This window comes from Pholcus phalangioides, unplaced genomic scaffold, assembly GCF_987345545.1.
Source record: "Pholcus phalangioides strain wild (caught in Gottingen) unplaced genomic scaffold, Ppha-v1.0 ptg000022l_1, whole genome shotgun sequence".
Taxonomy (NCBI): domain Eukaryota; kingdom Metazoa; phylum Arthropoda; class Arachnida; order Araneae; family Pholcidae; genus Pholcus; species Pholcus phalangioides.
In genome coordinates this window covers 411791-432047 of record NW_028301615.1, presented here as the reverse complement: position 1 = coordinate 432047, position 20257 = coordinate 411791, and the positions used below count along the sequence as shown (strand labels likewise).

The window sequence follows — 20257 nt, the reverse complement described above, 5'->3', positions numbered from 1 at the left end:
GTGTCCGGGTGGGCCCATGCGTTAAGACTGCACTGGCCATGGTACGGCCGCAAAATATGTCCAAGCCTGGCCCCGACGATCCAAATCACACTGAATAATTGAGTACGGAAGTGAGATAAAAAGAGAAAAAGGCAGAGAGATAGGAAAACCGAAATCTTATTTAAAAAAATTGGGGTCATAGACTCAATGTGGAAGGGGGAAAAAAATGTCATTTTTTGCAAGAGAAATTTCTTTCTTTTTTTTTCCATAGCGCGCTTATCTCTCATACAGTCAGAGCAGTAGACGGAGAAGGATCTCCGTAATCCAACACTCACGGTTGGCGACTCTCCCGCGTCGCAGCGCCAGACACTTGGCTGCATTCCAAAACGCCTACTTTATAAATACGGCGCGATTTGACGGCAACCCCATCATTCATCTCCCTCGACCTGCAGAGAGCGGAAGTGCTGAATCGGATCCAGTTCTCTCTCTTTTTACAACGAGGAGGAGTCCGTTCGTGGAATCTATTTGCGGAGATAATCCTCACGTCGTAACCTCGACATTTAAAAGAGAAAAATCTCTCCCTTCTCTCATTGTCAAATTAAGCTTCCGTGTCGCACTTCTGCTTTTTTGTTTTGCTTCTAACCTCGTCTTGTTGCAGGAGAAAAAAAGATTGTTTAATGGAAAAGGCCACTAAAGTTCCAGTATGCATTATTCCCGCACCACCGGCCGATTATAGTAGTAGCGACGACCATCACCATCATTGTCTTTTTCAAGAATCGACCGAGCACGAGAAATGGCAGGAGCTGCAGCAATTTTGGGTTGACGAGAAGCACAGGAGGATCCAGGATTTCGATATCGCCCAGGGCCGTCGTTGCCAGAAGCTCTCAAGCAGCCTAGAGAGGCACCTACTCTTTGACGAATGCGTCCAGGAGCCCAGGGACGACGATGATGATGAAGACGTCGGTGTCGAGTCCGATTTAAACAAGGTAAAAGATTCGTTGAAATTTTTTTTTTGTATCGTGTCTTCTGCTGATTTTAATGTATCGATTCCATGTGCGTCATAATTTCCGAAGATAGTGTATTCGTGACTCTTTTGATGACCATCTTGGAGAGTTCAATGCGGTACACACACACGGCAGCCATCTTGGGCGTGTTCGGTCTATGTATAATCAGGTTGTAGTGGGAGGAAGAAAAATCAATACAGTACAACCATTGAAGAAGCACAGTAAATATTTTTCCGCCTATTGACAAAACTGTCTTTTTTTTTTTTTTTTTTGTAGACTTGAAACAAATCAAGATGTTTAGGCTCTTAATAAATTTTCTTATGATGATAAAAATGAAATATCCACAATGGTGAAATAAAAGAATTGTTACTCGAAAAGGTACCCTAACCATTACTCTTGAATGTGACCAAAGGCCCGTTTACACGCGTTAAGTGGTTAAGTAAATTTTAAGTTGTCGAATTCTTAGTGTCCACACGTTTAAGTTGATTTAGTAAATGCTCATTGGATAATTTTATACGATATAGGTCGACTTACGCAAAAAAATAGAATCCGATTTATTTACTTCTCAACAAAATCACTTAACTTAATAAAGTGTAAATAACCCTTAACGTCTTTATGCATTTTCAAGTACTTGACAACTTAAATTAGTTAACTACTTAATCACTGAACTGGCCTTAACAGTTGGATTTTAAGCGTCTTCAACTGTTAACACGGTGCATGGTCCACTCGGTTGTGTTACACACCCAGAATTTGGCCGACCACAAGGATGTGGCTTGACAGGGCTCCAGCCCCGGGACAGTTACCATCATCCTTCGCTTTTTCATGTTACAAATTCAATATAGGACCCGAGTAAAGTGTGACTTTAGGAGGAGTGTCTCGCCTAAGATCCCAGCCTCTGGTCTACATAATTCAATAATAGCATTCGTGATTCAGCCTCGTACTAAGCTAAGCTGCGAGTCAAATCTCGTAAAAATTCCGGTTACAGAGCAAGAGGCCAACAGCAGTACAAATATTTTATTACACTTCACTCGTGGTGTGGAAAATAGATAGCAGCACTTAAAACTCAGGCACAACACTGGAGCAACTAGATGTTTCTAAACTTTTGTCATCCACAGCGCTCTTGCCCAGTCCATGGTTCGCTGGTGGGTCCCCAGAGTAGTTTAATATTTTCCTATATAAAATTCAGAATATCTGATAGGACAAGTATTTTTAATTTACGAGATGGCTTGTATTAACAAGGTTTGACTGTATTTCAATCTAAGTAATTATATTCTTTTAATAGCTGAGTCTAAACCAATATTAAAATGTCTGCAATAGGACGGAATTTCAATTGTATAACTGGATATAGGCTATCCGATCCTATTTCTAATATGACAATCGCCAGAGATATCCTAGATCCAGTCTGTGAGGTCCCCTGAAAATATGAAAAATATAACTTATCTACATGTAAAAAATGTGGGGCCATAACTAGATAGCTTTTTGGTAGAAAGCAAACCGCTATATCTGAAAAGGAGGGGCAGAACTGATAATGCGGGAAACAAATTCTTGTAATTCCTTAAATGTTATTTCACAAATTTTGGAAAAGGGATAGATTCTCCCACCCCTGGGTTATGGATGTGAAGGAATTAATTTATTCTAGATAAAGTGGATCAGATATCATTGGAACTAAATACGAGAACGTCGATGGGGCTTTCTCGCCACATATTTTTTTTTTTTATCCTATAGCTTCCGTAACTTCTCTACCAAAAAAAATGGAAAAGAAAAATTAAAACCACTTTAACTATTGAATTAAGTGGTTTTGGTTTTTCTCCTATACTTGGGACCATTCAAATGTTTGCTGTGCACGTGAGGGATAATTATCCAGATTTGATTTTAAATCTAATTTGCTTGTGAAATAGCGTGTGGCTATTCATGAAAATATGAAAATGTAATTTTATTTCAAACCTTTAGCTATTGTGCGTAGCTTGCATTTGGGTGTCTTTTTTTGGGTTTTTTTCCGCAATAAAAAAATTTTGAAATCCTTGTTTCCTTTTTTTCTCTTGAGTTTGTTTTACCAGTGATGTTCATTAGCGCCGTCCAAAAGAACCTAAAGCCGGGTTTTCCTAGAAGCAGGTTTTCTGTGCAATGTGAATCTCCCGGCATGGCATGTTTCCCATTCGCCAGTAGGAAAAGTGTCTGTTTTCCTACAGAACCCGACACACACCAGTGCTTTATGTTAGCTGTAATTGGCTGACTGCTTCTCGGAGAGTCAAATATGAAACACGGCGTGGGTCTTCCCTTTTCACTTTTGTTTTCTGTCTTGCTCTTTTATTGTGTAAAAATATGTGGTCATATAGACTACAGAACAGATCTGCCACTCTAGGGAAACAAACACGTAGCGTGTTAAAGTTACAGGTTTCTGCGGAGGTGAAATAGTCTTATTTAGTTCATGTGGCCCAGAAAAACCTGCTCCTAGGAAAACCCGGCTTAATTTTACTTACTGGAAATGATTTTTTCTTTCCTCATTGGTTATGGGGTAAGTTAAACGATGTTGGGGGAATTTTGTCACTTTGTGAAAAGTGCTTCCATTATATAAGTGTAATACATCCTATTTTAAATTTATACCTATACATTTGAATCTACATTTAACAAATATTCATGAAATTAACATTTTTGTGTCAAATTGAGAGAAATTATCAAAGTCAGGATGAGCACAAATATAGCTCAGGAACTACAGAAAAATTCATTAAATTGGAGAAATTTGTTAAATAGAGGTTTGACTGTATAAAGTTCTTCTATGAGAGGTGGACATCACTGGTATGTGTTCATATTTTTGGTAGAGAAAATACAAGCTTTAAATCAGTAGCCCTATGTACGAAAAGAAGTCCTAGTTTAGTAGCCTATCTGAAGATGGGTATGTGAACTTAATCGGTCTTGGCTAACTTGAACATATTAATTTGAAGAGGATTTGCACGTTGAAATATAAGTCGAATTTGTGGAGTCATATCTAGTAATGGAGAACGACGTAGGTATTTTTGTATTTCACATGGTATTTTTATCGAGAAGCTTATTTTCAGTTCATAGAAAAAAAAGATGCCCATAGAAATGTGGTATCAGATGTCGGTTGGTGGTGATGGTCCGCGAGAGACTGAAATCTGCTGCATTCTTCAGTGAAACATATGTAAAACGGTGCGTTTTTCTTATTTATGGGGAATATTGGTGCATTCTCCGTAATATCTTTTTTCGTTCATTTAAAATCTGATTTGATCATAACAAACTCGTAAAAAATTTGAATGGTGCTTCTTTCGGTTACTTGCATAGACTATTTCATTTTTAAATTCGGAATTATTAACAAGAGTAAATGTCATTTGGTAAAAAAAATTTGGGGATAAATTGTTAAATTATTATAAAAACATCCGTATTTCAAAATTGACATTTGAACAAAGGTTTGTCGGTTGAATCTTGATTCTTAAATGATCATATTTTTTCCCGGTAAGTATATCAATGTTATTCAACACAACAAACCTGTACGAATTGTATATTATGTCGAGGAAAATATTAACTTCACTGTAAGAAGCATCATTTTCTTGTAAGTAACCTTATTGCTGTAACATACAATTCTGCATTGAATCCTGAACAAAATTTCAGGTATTTATCAAAGTAAAATACTTTAGCTCTTTGCTTTTAATTCAAGGCTTGTCAGTTCCTGAATTTTGAAGTTTTTTTTAGTATTGCAAATTGAGATGTATAGCATCGAATTTTGATTCAAAGTTCATTAACTTGAATTTATTGAAAGTTTTACAATTTGAGTTTTCAAGCTACATAGTTTGAAATTTATGCAATATATGCAAACTGCAAGAATAACATCTGATATTTGAATCGAGCCTTGAAATATTTTGGCAGTAACTTGCCCGAACACTACAATGTCAATTATAAGAAGCATAAGCAATTTGATATTTAGCCTCTGTGGCAATTTGTTCAATGGCAAGACATTATCTTTTTTTGCTATAAAGAGCAGTCTTGATGAAGTATGTGCTGTTGAGTTTATATCATCGTAAGTGTTTATATCAGCTTAGATGCTGTTCAAACGCTGGTAATGATAAATTGAACTTATTTTGTGAAAAAATAGATCATGTTTATTTACACAGAATAAAGTAATCTCATTTTGTTGAATACTTTCCACAAAAACAAAATTGCATCAATGTTACGAGTAATTTTATTGTTTTAAAATAGTAGGTTATGTGATGCCATAACTAGTGTGAACCATTAATCAATTAACTTAATCAGATGCATGATGTCCCAATGGGTGTGCAGCTACAGATGTCTGTAGATTTCAGAGGTGAGCATTGAAAGGAAGGATTTCTGAATATAGCGTCATAGTTCACAGATCATCACTGTCGTAATGATTGTTATATTCAAACTTCCATTCCATAATGGTACACATAAAAATTCTTGTCTTGATTTATATTGAAATCTGATGTGCTGTTTGCCCATTGGGATACTAACACCTTTTTAAAATCGGAACTTATCCGGTCTTTGATTGCCGTTGCTGACCATAACTTAGTTTTTTACTCGTCCTTTATTTTTCAATGAAGTTTTGAGTTGGTGATAAAATATTTTTTAATTGCTGAAAATAATACCAATGAATTATAATCATTTTAATAATGTCTGTCAATTTCAATAAATTTTTGAATGTTCTGTGTAAATGAACTGATCTACATTATACTCGTACATCTTCATTGAATCCTGTAAGGCAAGTTTGTTTATCAAGCTCTAGAGAGATTATTTTTTCCCCTCCAACTTGTTTATAGATCACCCATTTAAAGTCTCCACAGCATTTAAAATTCGTGTACAATATAACAGGTAAAATTGCCTGCTTGTTTCTGAAGGCGGAAGACAGATGACGATACTTAAACATGTAGCAGTCCTCAAACTTCACATTAGGTATATAATACAAGATGACTTCCAACATTTTCGATTCATTATAAGTTCCTTGAAGGAATAATTATAAGGTGCAATGTAGCAATAGTACTTGTTTTTAAATGGGCTGCTGTCAGTCAATATTTAATGAAAACAAGTGCATTTGAAATTCAAAGTTGACTTTTTCTAAATCGTATAAAATGGCTTGATAAATCCTGGGTTGCCAGGGCAACTCAAATCTGTGTTGGCACCTAAAATTTTCTATTCATGATAGCTAAATTTAATCTACCACACCATAAATCATGAGTCAGATCAAAAACTTCAACATAATCTCAACTCCTGCTCCACATGGCAAATGCTGCTCAACATTACTAAAACAGTTCTCGTTAGAGTTTCACCTCAAACTTTCACCTCTTGTATTTTCTTACTTTAAAAATAGGGGTCTAAGTATGACATTGTCTTTCAACATGGGAAGAAACAAGTTCCAGAAGAGTTGGGGCAAAAAATAATTTAATAAAAGTTTTTTTTGTTAAGCATAAACCATGCTCCTAAGAAACGTGGCTGGCACCCAAATATTTTTTGGATTTGTGTCAAGCCCTGGTCTAAAGTTTGACAAGTAATTTTCTATCACATATAAAAAAAAAAAACCTTAAAAATCGGATTAAATATGATCGTTGCTTTGATAAGTACATAAAAACTTGCCTTACTGGATATAAACCTTGTGTAATTTTTTTTTTTATTTCATCGTGTAATTTCACGCATAAAAGAAAAAATTTAGTTGTGAAAGTGTGATAGTGCTTGGAGAGAAAGGATTTTTATGAAAGTATTGTGTGTTGTACTGTTTATTACGATGTGACATTCTTACAGAACCCTGAATTCCGGGAAGAGACACCATCCTCTCGTATTCTGGACAGTGTGTTTCATCCTGCTGCTTGGGAGAATTTTTGAGTAAATAATTGCCCACTGAACTGTGTATCTCTTATTCCTGTATATTATTTCTAATAAAACTCCAAAATCATACCGACTTTTGGTTGAAGCAGTTGCACGAATGATTTTACTCATTCTGACAACACAAGCTCAGGCCAAAGGTTTTCAATGAAAAGAAAAAGCATGAAAGCGATATGTTTAGCATCTAAAATTCATTTAAAGTAAATTTTTTTCATGAATCTCATTTTTTGGCTTTGGCTAAACATGTGGCTGAATTGCTGCAGTGACTTCAATTTATGAATGTAATTCAAGTATGTAATTAAATTTTATGGCATTGTGCTGTTCGTAGCTAATTCAAATGGATATTTAAAGAGACCAGAGTAGATTTCCCTGTTATTACTCTGATAAGCATTAAAGTTACCTGTCTCCTATACTTATTTGCTCTGCTAGCCCTTTGATAAAAAAAATTTCTGCCCCTCTAAGTGAACAACAGATAAGAACCTGTATTCCTGTAACTATCAACATCCCTATCCATCATTGCTTTCCGCTATGGTCAGTATCATCTACTTAAGGACATGCTGCTTCAAAGCCATTTTTTGATTCGAATTCTTACCTCTTTAATACCATAAAGCCGTCAAATTATTTTCAGTTTATGTGATAGAATATTAAAAATAAGGTTCACGAAGGATTTTCGACATTCTTGAGCCTTTCTTGCCAGTGTTAAAATGAGAATAAAAATAAACTGAGAAAGCTCCCTCTTCCTAAATAGATCAGAAATTGTTAGTAGCAATTTTTAAGAATATGCAAATTATGCCACAAAATTTCATTACGTTATCCAGGTCTAAGATTTTTGCATCTTTCGTCTTGAAAAATCATTTTAATACCATTGTGTGTTGAATAAGTTGATAGGCCCAATTACACATTGAACTGATTTGGAATAATCTATACCCTTCCAAATGAAAGTTTTTAATTTCTAATTTCATATCACTAATAAAGTCATTCATTGTAAAATGTAATTAACGTTCATAGTAATCTTTTGTTGTAAAACCTTGATTATCTGATGTAATTGGGAAGAGCGTAAATTGTTGAATCAATTTCTGTAAATCAAATAAGCATAAACTTACAAATCTTCAAAACCCAATTTCGACTTGGAGGAAGGATCTTGGGTGAAGCAAGCATTAAAGAGGGCGCCTGACTAGAATAAATGACATTTGAATGGTTAGCAAATATAAATTAAATTTTGGTCACAAAGTCATGGGGAGGGGACCCTTGAGCAAAAAAGGACATTTGCCCATCTAGAGATCAGGTCCAGATTTATCTGTAATGCATTGACAGATGGTCCTTGGCTCAATAATAGTTTTTCTAGGGATACTTTTATTTTATAATTAGCCAGTCTTGCAGCTCTAAACAGGCCTTATGAAAATATTGCCTATTGCTGCGACTAGTTTTTATTTTCAGTAGCAAAAAAGAGAATTTCGGACTTATTTTTAAATGGAAAATCAAGGTTTTACTGCGTGTTTATTTGCAAATAGATATAAAAGTCTTTAAAAAATAAAATGTTTTTAAATATAATTGGTTTAATACTAAAATAGCCAACTTTAACCAGATTTAGAAATTTAAATGTCAAGGCCCTATATGCCGTGTTTAATTTTTTTAAATCTAACTAGTTCTGCTGAAAATAGTTATCTTTTCAATTCTAATTCTGAAATTGTAAAAAACTTGCATTATAGTAAAATGTATTCTATGCAGGGTTGGTAAAAAAACCGGTTTTTTTGAAAAAAACCAAAAAACCGGGTTTTTTTGGTTTAAACCAGGTTTTTTTGGTTTAAACCGGTTTTTTGTTTTAAATAGTATTAACATTAAAAACAATGAAATTTCTGAAAAATCATTCAAACTTGTAATAATTAACTAAAATAAAATGTTTATTAATGCAATTAACACTATTCCCATGCTAATTAATCAATAAATATTTATTACATTTTAACAAAAACCATTTTGCCATTTAATTATTTTTTGCTTAACTCAATGGATTACTGTGTGTTTGAAAATTCTTTTAATGTTATTATTAATCATATAATATATAAAGGTTTTTCTCCAGTTACTTTCAGTATACTTAATTACAAAGCTATTTTGCAAAAAGTAATATAAATTAGGTGAATATAATGCATTTAATGAAGCATAAATAATGCAGATTAATTAACGATGATTTACGATATACAGGGTGATTATAACTAAGGTTCTGATTTCAAAATACTGTAAAAAAAGAGCGATTGTCAGAATGACTTGAAAATTGACATGAATATTCCTGAAGAAATGGAGTTTTATTTGATAAAGGGGAAAAAATACTTAAAAATGTAAAATTAATGACATCATCCAACACGTGGGAAATTTGCTTGCAGAATGGAAACGATAGCCAGTCATGGGAAAATTATAACTTAATTATAGCATTGCACGAGTCCATAATTCACGGAAACATCACAAAAAAAAATGAAGTAATTGAACAAATAACTACAACTTACTCAAAAAATTTTAAATATGTTGTCCACCGCGTGTTCTGGCTATGAGGTTGAAAGCACAAAAATTCTTGTTCAACAGCAGAATCGGAGTATGCCATGGTCATAATGTGGATGTGCTTGCAATTCAGCTTTATTAAACCAAACGCGCCCCCTTTCCCCCGTTCATATTCCTGAGGAATGAGGAACTTCTAACATATAGGGAATGTGCTGGAGATTACAATTCACCAAAGTTTGCAATCTGACCACTGTTTATAACATTTTGAGGTACCCCCACAGCCAGAAGTTGCAAGGGTCAAGGTGCATCCTGTCAAAATGGGTCTTCAGCAGCTGCTTTGCTGGTATTGCAATGTGCATCTTGATAGAAGTTCTATCCACACACTGATGCTGTGGAAGTGCCGAAATGATGTGGTTGCACAAAATAGATTATACTGCTGGCCAAGTACAGCATCGTCTACTTGCACATTTTGCACTTTTTTCTTTTGCGAAAGAAACGTCCATTGCTTCAGGAGTATCCATGCAAATTTTCAGGTCATTCCGATCAGTACTTATTGTATAGTTTTGGAATCAAAACTTAAATTATAATCACCCTGTATATAGCTGATTATTTTTTATAAATCTGTTACTACTATACAGTAGAACCTTGATTAACTGGGCTTAACAGTGTGTGTGTGAAATTATAAAAAAACAACTATTGAATATATTAAGACTGGGAGATATACAGTAGGAGATGTGCTACTTCTTATGGGAATGAAAATGTATGTGAGGTAATGTAACAACTAGTACACTAGTCTTTGTCCTTCAAGGACAGCTGGTGTCTTTATTGGATTATAGGACCACTTGCCCCTAGCATGATGGTGTCACTACTGTAGCTGCTTCTTTGTGAACGGAAAAAGAAACCCTGTGAGATAATACACCACTACATTTAGATGTGTGATGCAATCCTTATTCATGAATTTGCTAAAGATAGAGCATCAGAATGTAGCCAAAGGTTAGAAAATGTTGTAAGAATGAGAAATTTTGGCTTTTATATATAACTTTAAATGACTAAGATACTTCATATGAAAAATATATATATATTCTGGCCACTTTTATGAGACTTTTTGAAAAAAACCACTTATAAAATCTTATGTCATTTAAAGATATACCGTCAGAATGTACCCCAAGGATATAAAATAAGGTAAAAATGAAACATTTTGGCTAATAATGAACAAATATGATATTTTTCAGGGAAAAAAATGATATTTAGGCCACTTTTATCTGATTTTTTGAAAAAAACCAAAGTGGTTTTTTTAAAAAAACCAGTTGGTTAAAACCAAGGTTTAAACCATGGTTTAAACCAACGTGGTTTAAACCAAACAACCCTGATTCTATGCAATAAAAAATGTTATTTTTAAAAAAAATTTACCACCTACGACATACCATGTATTGAGATTAGCATAGAGGATAATCATAATCTATATATAGGTTAATTAATCTCTGCTTCCCCCCACCACATTGTTTTTAAATATACACTGATAAAATCATGAAATTTAAACTAAAAAAATAGAGAAAATATTAATGTTCAAATTTTATGCAATGCGAATAATTTGTCATATCCATTGAAATGAATATTTAAAAATAAATTCTAACAATTTATTGAATTACTGAATATTTATCAATTTTTAAGAAATTATTCTGACAAAATCCTCAATAATGAAGCTGAAGTGATTTGCATTTCAATATTGAGATAGATTAGTTTCGGCTTTCATTCCGTTTTTTTCCTCCAATCTGTATTCAATGTATCTCTAATCATTACAAACTTTTTATTCTACATAGCTTCAGTGATTTATCATGGTTTTTTTTTTTGTTTTCTATAGGATGAATTTGCTTTCCCAGAGGATGAGCAGAACAAAGTTGTCCATGGAGATGAAATAGATGATATTCCAACCACATACAACGTGTCTGGGTTCAAACCAAATGAATTGATCGTTATCGGTACGTTCTGTTATTGAATTCTAGATTTTTTGAAGATTGTTTCACATTTGATTGACTACTACTGAACCAGACATGCACCTCGACCATATTCCTCTGCGGAACTTCTAATAAACTGGTACATGTTGGAATGTGTGTGTAGTGAACCTGATGTGAAATTTGTTTCTGTGTAATGCTTGTTATGTATAGTGCTTCCATCTGCCATCAATTTTTCTATGCTTTTCTTAAGTCGGGATTACTCTAAAAGTTTTATAAAATTTAAGTTATGTGTAAAACCTTAGAAAATTCAACCAATTAGCCTATTGTTACATTCGAACAAATGGAACCGGAAAAACTTATCGGTTGCTTTTGTCAAATCTTATAAAAGAATTTTTATCAAACTTTTATTATAATTCTGGCATAACATTTCGCCCAAATTCATTTGTAGGAAAAAAATATTTTGGCAGCAAATATATTTCCTAGATTACCTCCAATCTGCATAGCTTCCAAGTCTCCCATATTTCTCGGGAGACTTAATTTTTACTCTACCTCCTAGATTCCCGAAAAAATTATTTCCCAAATTTTGACTCCATTGTAAGAAATCCTTAATTTTAGGGGTTGTAAAAAAAATTTATTAAAAAAGTTTGATTGCTTGTTTATTTTTTCCCCGAAATGACACCGCATGTATAATGCATATTGTCCCTAGTGCGTTAAATCAAAAAATGCTTCATTCGTCCATTCGCTATTGATTCGTTCAGTCCTCAGTAAAATCAGAGATTACTCATATCCGAGATGGTCATACATCCTGTTAAGTCGTATTTATTATTTTTATGCCTCAGTGATTTTTTTTTTTTTTGTCATAGTTTGATTTTAGCATATTAATGACACGTAATTTAACCTGCTATTGGGCTACAATTGACAACTTTGATGCTGTGCTAGCCATTGCCAATCAGTACAGTTTTCCAAAGGGAAAAGTCCCTACAATTATACAGTAACACTTGTCAGTTTAGACACCTCCTTACATTTGATGGTTTAGAATGGAACCAACCATAATTCTATGACACAATGTTCGCAATACTATACCTCTTTATCTTGGACACCTCTAAGTTTGACAGAGTTTGATAGAACCATAGGTGTCCAACTTAGGTTTTACTGTACTGTCAGAAATGAAAAATCCCTTTCGTATATTTCTATACTGAATTAGAATCCTTGCAAAAATTTCCCTGATTCTTATTTATGGTTGTCAGCTGTGTGTTATGCTTTGTATAATTTGAAATGACGTACGATTCCAATAATTAATTTCTTTTCAAGTATAATGAAGAATCTGCATATTTTGTCGAATGGAGCATGTAGTGTATCTAGGTATGTGTTGAAATTTTTCCATATTCATTTTTTTTTTCTTTTTCCAGGTACCTATATCGACAAACGAGTTATACCCGGTTTCAAGTACAGAGTACGTAAGAATCTCACTGAGAAGTATCTATTTGGAGGCAGAGCTTTGAGGTTGGAAACGATCGGCCAAGGTTACGGAAAGAGGTTTACTTTCGAAAGTCCTCTCCTCAACAAGAACCCTAATTATTTCTGGTCAGACAGCTGCGCTGCTGGGTTTGGCTTTGCTCTCCAAGCCGTGAGTCCCGGTGACTCATTTGCCATTTACGAGCCAACCACCTTAAGGTATCTTGGGCAAGTGACTGTAACCGATCTGAAAGGGGAACAGATAGAAGAATCCACTGTATGGGGACCCAAGGGTAGAGTCGAGAAACTTGTCAGGGCGTCTTTTCTATGCAATATCATTCTCGGTGATCAGGGTGACCAGGGAGCTGTTTCTGTAAACGGCGTATTCGCATCTGGTCTTGTCCGTATCATTAAGAAGCATCAGTCTGCTCGAGCGGAAGTCGAAAGCATTCAACTGACCAATTTTGTTGTCAAAGACTGCATATTTTTTCCTGAAAACTGAACTTTTTCATTTGTCCTTCCAAAGGGCACTTTTTAGTCACGTAACTTATTGTGTTCGTACCATTTTGTCCCAAGATCTGTTTTTGTTATTTTATGGGCTTATTTATATTTTAGCAGTTCACAAAGTCTTAGCTTATTTTTTATATATTTTTTCCTTTTTTTCTACCGGTATACTATGGTAATAAATTACTTGTATTATGAATATTCAAGTTGTAATAAAGCTTGTTGCAATTGGAAGTTTTTTGTTCTTGCTGTGATTTTTCTTCTGGTAATTGGTATATTTTAGTGGTTTTTAAATTGATGGGCTTATTTCAGGTGCAAGTCGCATGTATTTTCTGGCTGGGGGGTACTTAGAGGTGTCTGGCCATTATATCTATGAGATATTCAAGGCCAATATTTTTTTTAAATACACAAAAACTAGCGGCCTTTACTACTCGCATTGCAGAACGATCAATGATGCTGCATAATAATTTGGAGTTTGAGGGGGGAAAAAATTTCTATCTAGGGCAGGCATTTTCAACCCGTTGCTCGCGAGCATCGCGGTACTCTCTGAAACGCGAGTGCTCGATGCTGGTGTCCGATTTCGTGCTCACGAGCATTTTAACGTCCCTAAGTAAACACCTTGCACAAATTATATTGAAGGATTGAAATCATCCTAATTTCATGCATTGGTATGCCAAACTTGTAAGGGAGCTGATAGGTACTGTATAGGCAAAGTGCTCGCGACTGGAAAAAATCAATGAAGACCTCTGGTCTCTATAGGGTACACTATATGGAAATTTTAAGTTAACTAAGGGCTCTCTCGTTGCAGAACAATACAAAACATTCTGCTTTGGTTCCGACCAGAGCCATCTTAAGAACATCATGGGCACCGGGACAAGTGATTTTTCTGAGGCCTTAACCAGATTTTCGAAAATTTCAACCACATCGCATTTTTGTGAGGCCGCCTCTTTAGGCTCCCGGATGTGCCCATGCCTTAAGACGGCACTGACAATGTTTCATTTCTCTCGCAAATCCACGTGAGAGGGTCCGATAGAAAGGCGTAACTTTGGGTCCTACGTATGTTTGTATGCACACAGCATTTGTTGACTACGCAAGATACAATTCTCTTGTAGTTTCTCACGCGGGTCGAACAGAATTGTGACCAATTTTTGAATCCAAAATATTCGTGGAACCTGCACAAGAGGGTCTAATTCAAGGCCGTAGCGAGGCGGGAACCTTGGGGTCTGCGGCCGCCCCCTCCCCCCACGAAATGTGAGAAAATGATTGAAAAGGAAAAAGATGGCCAAATCTATTGTTCTTCACTTTGGTTCTCTCCCTCCCGAACGAAATTTTTGGCTGCGGGCCTGTGCTAATTGGTATTTAACCCGGGGCACAGTGATCATAGCTGCCACTAGTTTTGTTTTTCGTTGGGGTTCTTAAAATTTGCCCACAATTTCGCAGTTCTAGCCCTGACACAGATCCACCTCTTATAAAATTTTTGCCGTTACAAATTTCCTCAAAAATAAAAATCACTTCTGGATGTTGAACCAGTGCCGTCTTAAGGCATGGGCCCACCCGGGTCTCAAGATAAGAAGGGCCTCACGAAAAAAAAAGAAAATTTTTGAGAATTTGCCTGGTAAGGCCTCAGAAAAATCACTTGGCTCCAGAGGTCTTAAGAGAATCATGGGCCGCCGGGCCAAGTGGTTTTTCTGAATCCCTATCTGGTAAATTCTAGAAAATTTCAACCGGATCTCATTTTTGTGAGGCCCCCTGGGTGGGCCCATGCGTTAAGACGGCACTGCTTGGCCTGGGGCCCCATGATGCTCTTAAGACGGCCCTGTGTTGAGCGGGGCTTTGGTTAAGACATTGGGGGCCACGAGAGAAAAAAAAAATTCTAAAGTGGGCGATATGGGTGGAAAAAGTTTCATTAATTCACACGGGTTTCATTAACCAACCCATTTTTGACTGATTGTTGCGTTTGCGATCAATTTCCATTCAAATTTTCGTATGAAATGAACATTTCTGGAAATTGAAACACCCAAAAATGTGGGAGCTGCCGTATTTTTTTTCTTAATTTGTAAATTTTTGTTTCAAGAAATTTTATCCTGTAATTTTCGATTTGCATTTTGTTTTTATTTCTTCATAACCATGAACAGAAATAATTGTTTTTAAAAGTAGAAAAAAAAAATACTTTCTCGATTTCTTTTTTTGTCTCGTGGTACATGAGATTTCCCTGAATCATAATTACTAATTATTTTCATGAAATTGTGTTAATTTATAATAAAAAAAATTAATTGGAAATTTCCATTAATTACAAAGAAAATTATCATAATTTCCAATTTTCCGAAACTTCTCAGATATGTTATTTAAGTCACTATTGTGCAGTTTGGTCACGAATCCGAAGAGCTGTCAAAGCCGTCATTTTTACTCGGTATATATAATCCAGGGTAAGACGCCTTCATACGTGTATTAAGGAGTTTTAATCCAGGGGTTCTCAAACTTTTTCCCACCCGTGACGTCCCTTTTCTATATTTAATGCTAATCCGCTGGCTTCTTAGAGACGAAAGAATTCCTTCGAAAAACTTTAGTCAGCGTCACGGCGTTCCTGACCAATACCTTCTATAGCAGATTGCCCCTGACTCTAGACGGTATTGATCCTGACCAATACTGACCAATACCAAGACGGTATTGCCCTGACAGAGGTTAGAGGTTAAAGAGTTCTTCACTCTCTAAAGTGAGTTTAACCAGCTATGGTTGGAGGCGAACCAGGCGCCGCGGCGCTCAGTTTGAGAACCCTTGCTATAATCCATAGAAATTGAAACTTTCAACGAATCGTTTTGGGACTTGTGTTGCCACCTATTGATAGAAAACAATAACTTCAAAAGCATTACACTCTTCTTTTAAATAGCACACTCGAGTTTCTTTAAGAATTCAATAGATGACAGCACATACTCGAATATATTAGAAAATTTGTTGTTTTTTTTCGTTGTAAATGAGACGTATAGTCATCCTTTTAATGGTGCGTTGAAAATCGAGTTCAATATTTCATTTCTTGACTGATCAAAAGCCATATGAAATTCCGATGTTATAGTTTTTTTTTTCTTCATATTTTTGTCCCTGAACTGATATGTTTAAGCTGACTGTATTTAATCTAGTAAAGTCAATTATAAAAAAGGCTGCCAAAACTGGAAATATCAACAGTTATAGCTGAAAATGCTGGAAGAAAAACTGCCGATAGAGGAGGAATTTAACGTTACTGCAAATCGCAGTGAATTAAAATATGATTTTAAAAATCATTGAACGTGACAAATTTGTGAAATGAATTTTACTGTCATAATTATCGTGGTATAATGGAAATGTTACAAAAAATTAAATCCATTCAAGTTGATTTGAATAAGTTTCGTTAACAAAAAATCGAGCATTTCATTAAAAAAAAACAGGAACTAAATTACGGGACAATACGGGTCGTACGGTCATAGCTACATGCTGGAAGCCGTTTTGAGCAAGCTGACCATAGTTTCTCGAAAAAAGTACGGGACATTGGGATTCCAAATACGGGACATCGCCAATTATTGCCAAAAATGACGCCAAAACCGAACAAAGTCGCCAAATATTGTTGAAATAACGGAGAAATCACAATGACGGGAAATACAGCATTACTGTTAATTGCAGTGGATTAAAATGAATTCCACGAAAAAAAATTTTCACTAAGACAAATGTGGGAGATTCATATACTCATTTATAGTTGCAGTTATCATAATATAATTTATAAGTTGAAAATAATTTCAATCTTTGACTTCAATAAGGAATAAAAATTCAAGTAGGCTTCGTGCAAAATACGGGAAAAACCGGGACACTTTTGCTAAAAAGTCGGGACAACCAAAAAAACAAAAATTACCGGGACTATTCCGGGAAATACGGGACGTATGGTCACCTTAGTCTTGGGTGGAAAAAAAAAATAAAAATCACATTTCATTCGATTAATTTCACTTAGTTATTTAAGTTTATATTTATTTCATGCAAAATTTTCATTATAAAATAATTTAAAAAATGAATTGTTTTTTTTTTGTTTTTGCAGTGTTTCGTGGGTGGTGACAATCCAAAAAAAAGCCATCTTTATTATTATTATTATCAAACGAGAAAACTACAACAACAACAACAAACAATGGCCTAAATTTACATCATATGAGTGATCGCTTTTGTGTGTTTTCAAACATTAACTCAGAGAGGATCCACCCACTAAACATTCCGTGTTCTCGGATGAAATTGTGCGCGTAGTTTTTTGGTTTTTTTTTTTTATGGTGATGCCTGATAACGGGAAACTGGCGGAGGATTGCGGCACTGGGCAACAACAGACTAAAGTGCACCATTCGTCCATTGACAAATCGAGTGGCAGCTCCGGGCCCTCGACACCGCAACACCACGAAGAGCCCGAGCAGAGTGGCAGCGACCTCCACAATTTCGTCGTCAAAAAAGAGCCGCTGCTGACCTACGGCGAACTCGTCATCTTGGGCTACAATGGAAGCCTGCCGCAGGGCGAGAAAGGTAGGCGGAGGAGCAAGTTCGTACTTTGCAAGAGACCAGTGTCCAACGGCGTCAAGAAGTCCCACCACTACGTCGTGAAGACGCCGCAGTCCTCGAAGGCGATCCTGGACAGCAAGCAACATTCGATATCCTACACCCTGTCGAGGAACCAAGCCATCATAGTCGAGTACATGCCGGATGATGACACGGATATGTTCCAAGTCGGCCGTTCATCCGAGAGCCCCATCGATTTCGTGGTCATGGATACGATCCCTGGCGACAAGACTGGTGACGGGAAGGTCACCCAGAGCACTATCTCCAGGTTTGCGTGTAGAATCTTGGTGAATAGGAGTAGCAGTTTCACCGCCAGGGTGTACGCAGCAGGGTTCGATTCGTCTAGAAATATATTCCTTGGCGAGAAAGCGACGAAGTGGCAGCACAACGGCGAGATCGATGGCCTGACCACAAATGGTATATTAATCATGCACCCACGCGGGATGTTCTGTGGGGGTTCGCAACCAGGTGTCTGGCGCGAGGTTTCAGTCGGTGGAGGCGTCTATGCTCTGAGAGAGTCGCGGTCGGCGCCTCAGAAGGGAATCAAAATCGAAGAGGAGTCCAATACCCTGCTGGATGGTACGTTGATTGATCTCTGTGGGGCGACATTGTTGTGGCGTTCCGCCGAAGGACTCAGCCAATCTCCTACTCGGCTGCAGTTGGAAGAAAAAGTAGATGAACTTAACGCGGGCCGACCTCAGTGTCCTGTTGGCCTGAATACGTTAGTCATACCCAGGAAATCCACTCTGACGGCCAGAGATAAGCAGCCATATGTTTATCTGGTGTGTGGTCACGTCCAGGGATTGCACGATTGGGGCCAGGATAACGAGAATAATGCAAGAACGTGTCCAATGTGCCTGAACGTGGGACCGATCGTGAAGTTGAGTATGGGTATCGAACCATCTTTCTATGTGGACATTGGCCCGCCTACATATGCCTTCAATCCGTGCGGGCACATGGCGTCTGAGAAGACTGTGAAGTATTGGGCTATTGTGCCAATTCCTCATGGGACCAATGGTTTTCATGCAGCGTGTCCATTTTGCGCTACTCCTCTCAGCGGTGACCCTGGTTACATCAAGCTGATTTTCCAAGACCACGTAGACTGATTGGTAGATCTCAGTGAATGTTAAAAATAATTACGCATTTCTGTGATTGGTTTTCCACAGCACCATTCACGGAAAGAAGTATTCGACTCTGTAATATAACCCAAAGAAATTATGTGTGCGATCATTTTCCTGCTTATAATGTGTAAAGATGATCGTGTATTTTATCTTGTTCAGTGTGTATGTGTTAAAGTGTCTTTTTTTTTCCGTTCAAAGTGACGTGTTACTGTAATCGGAGATTATCTTATGAAATAATAACTTATATTTACTCTTCTAGTGGCTCAGTTTCGATAAATTAATCTAGTAGTTATATATATAGTTCGTATTTTATTTCAAAATTGATTATGTCGTGAAAGTCATTCATGTTAAATCATCTCGGCAATTATTGGATCAAATGATTGTGATTATATTTTTATTCGTTACCAACATGAACATTTGTTCCTTTTTGATGTCAAAACAGGTAATTGTCACTTTTTTTTCTGTCATTAAAAGTCAGAATGGTTGGTACAGAACAACAGGGCTTGACAAATACCAGGTAGCTATGGCAGTTAAAAAGTAGGTACTGGTGCCTAAAAACTTTGATGTCTGATTACAAAATTGGAGTCTGAGGGCAACACAAAATTTTCTGAGTTTGTATTAGTGTGTATCAGCATGGAAAGGGGACTCTAAAACCCATAAGTTTCAGGGAGAATATTATTTTATATCATTTGCTTTGAGGGAAAAAATTGTTTGGCTCCTAAGAAATTTATTTGGTGCCTATATTTTTTCTCAATTTGTTAAGCCCTGAACTACAGTAATGAAAAATGAGAACTGCAGAATTTTCCAGTTGAAATGGATCGAATTGCAATCAGATGCGGAACCAGAGAGAAGTGATCTCTCTTCCCAAAATGGGATCTTTGGAATCTTATCTTTTCCCCCATATAAAAAAAAAATGGTGTTTGTTCCGTAAAATAATTCAACAAACCTGCACAATCAATTGTTCTGTTCTGTGCGTGATCGCAATATGAAGAGCATATCACCATGCAGTAGATCCTTTCATTTATTGTCATTTTTCTCATTGCTGGGATCTTATTCTCAACAGTTCTTTGTTTGATATACCATCATGGGCGGAGATATGAGGGCATTGCCCCCCCCCCCTCCCGTGCCAAAGTGAAGTCGACTGATCAAATGTATACATGAAATCACATCATTATCGAGCCCCCAGACTTCCAAATCTATCTCCGCCTATGTATACCATACGTATTTTCCTGTGTATAATTAGCTGAAAACCATTGAATTCCTTAGTGCAGATTATACAGGGTGAGTGTGACATGTTCTGTTAAACGAAAGGGTGGTGGAAGATGAGCCCAAGTGGAATATGAAC

At 36.3% G+C, this 20257-nt stretch overlaps 2 protein-coding genes across 2 annotated transcripts; both read left to right on the top strand.

Annotated features, from left to right (window-relative positions):
• Nucleotides 1-264: 264 nt before the first annotated feature.
• Nucleotides 265-13468, top strand: LOC149069292 (uncharacterized). Its single transcript, XM_089249726.1, has 3 exons — nucleotides 265-965; nucleotides 11182-11299; nucleotides 12685-13468. Exons 1-3 carry the CDS (start codon nucleotides 657-659, stop codon nucleotides 13230-13232), a joined length of 975 nt encoding a protein of 324 aa, XP_089105852.1. The 5' UTR covers nucleotides 265-656; the 3' UTR covers nucleotides 13233-13468.
• A 3881-nt stretch (nucleotides 13469-17349) lies between these two features.
• Pli (E3 ubiquitin-protein ligase pellino) lies at nucleotides 17350-19170 on the top strand. The gene has a single exon (XM_089249868.1). The coding sequence runs from the start codon at nucleotides 17512-17514 to the stop codon at nucleotides 18895-18897; it is 1386 nt and encodes a 461-aa protein (XP_089105994.1). The 5' UTR covers nucleotides 17350-17511; the 3' UTR covers nucleotides 18898-19170.
• Nucleotides 19171-20257: the final 1087 nt, after the last annotated feature.

What these genes read in the sequence shown, in the direction of transcription:
- LOC149069292 (XM_089249726.1), top strand. Translation starts at nt 657, where the DNA reads ATGGAAAAGGCCACTAAAGTTCCAGTATGCATTATTCCCGCACCACCG. An exon ending in TCGAGTCCGATTTAAACAAG is followed by an intron (nt 966 to 11,181) that starts GTAAAAGATTCG and finishes TGTTTTCTATAG; the next exon opens with GATGAATTTGCTTTCCCAGA. An exon ending in AAATGAATTGATCGTTATCG is followed by an intron (nt 11,300 to 12,684) that starts GTACGTTCTGTT and finishes TTCTTTTTCCAG; the next exon opens with GTACCTATATCGACAAACGA.
- Pli (XM_089249868.1), top strand. Translation starts at nt 17,512, where the DNA reads ATGGTGATGCCTGATAACGGGAAACTGGCGGAGGATTGCGGCACTGGG.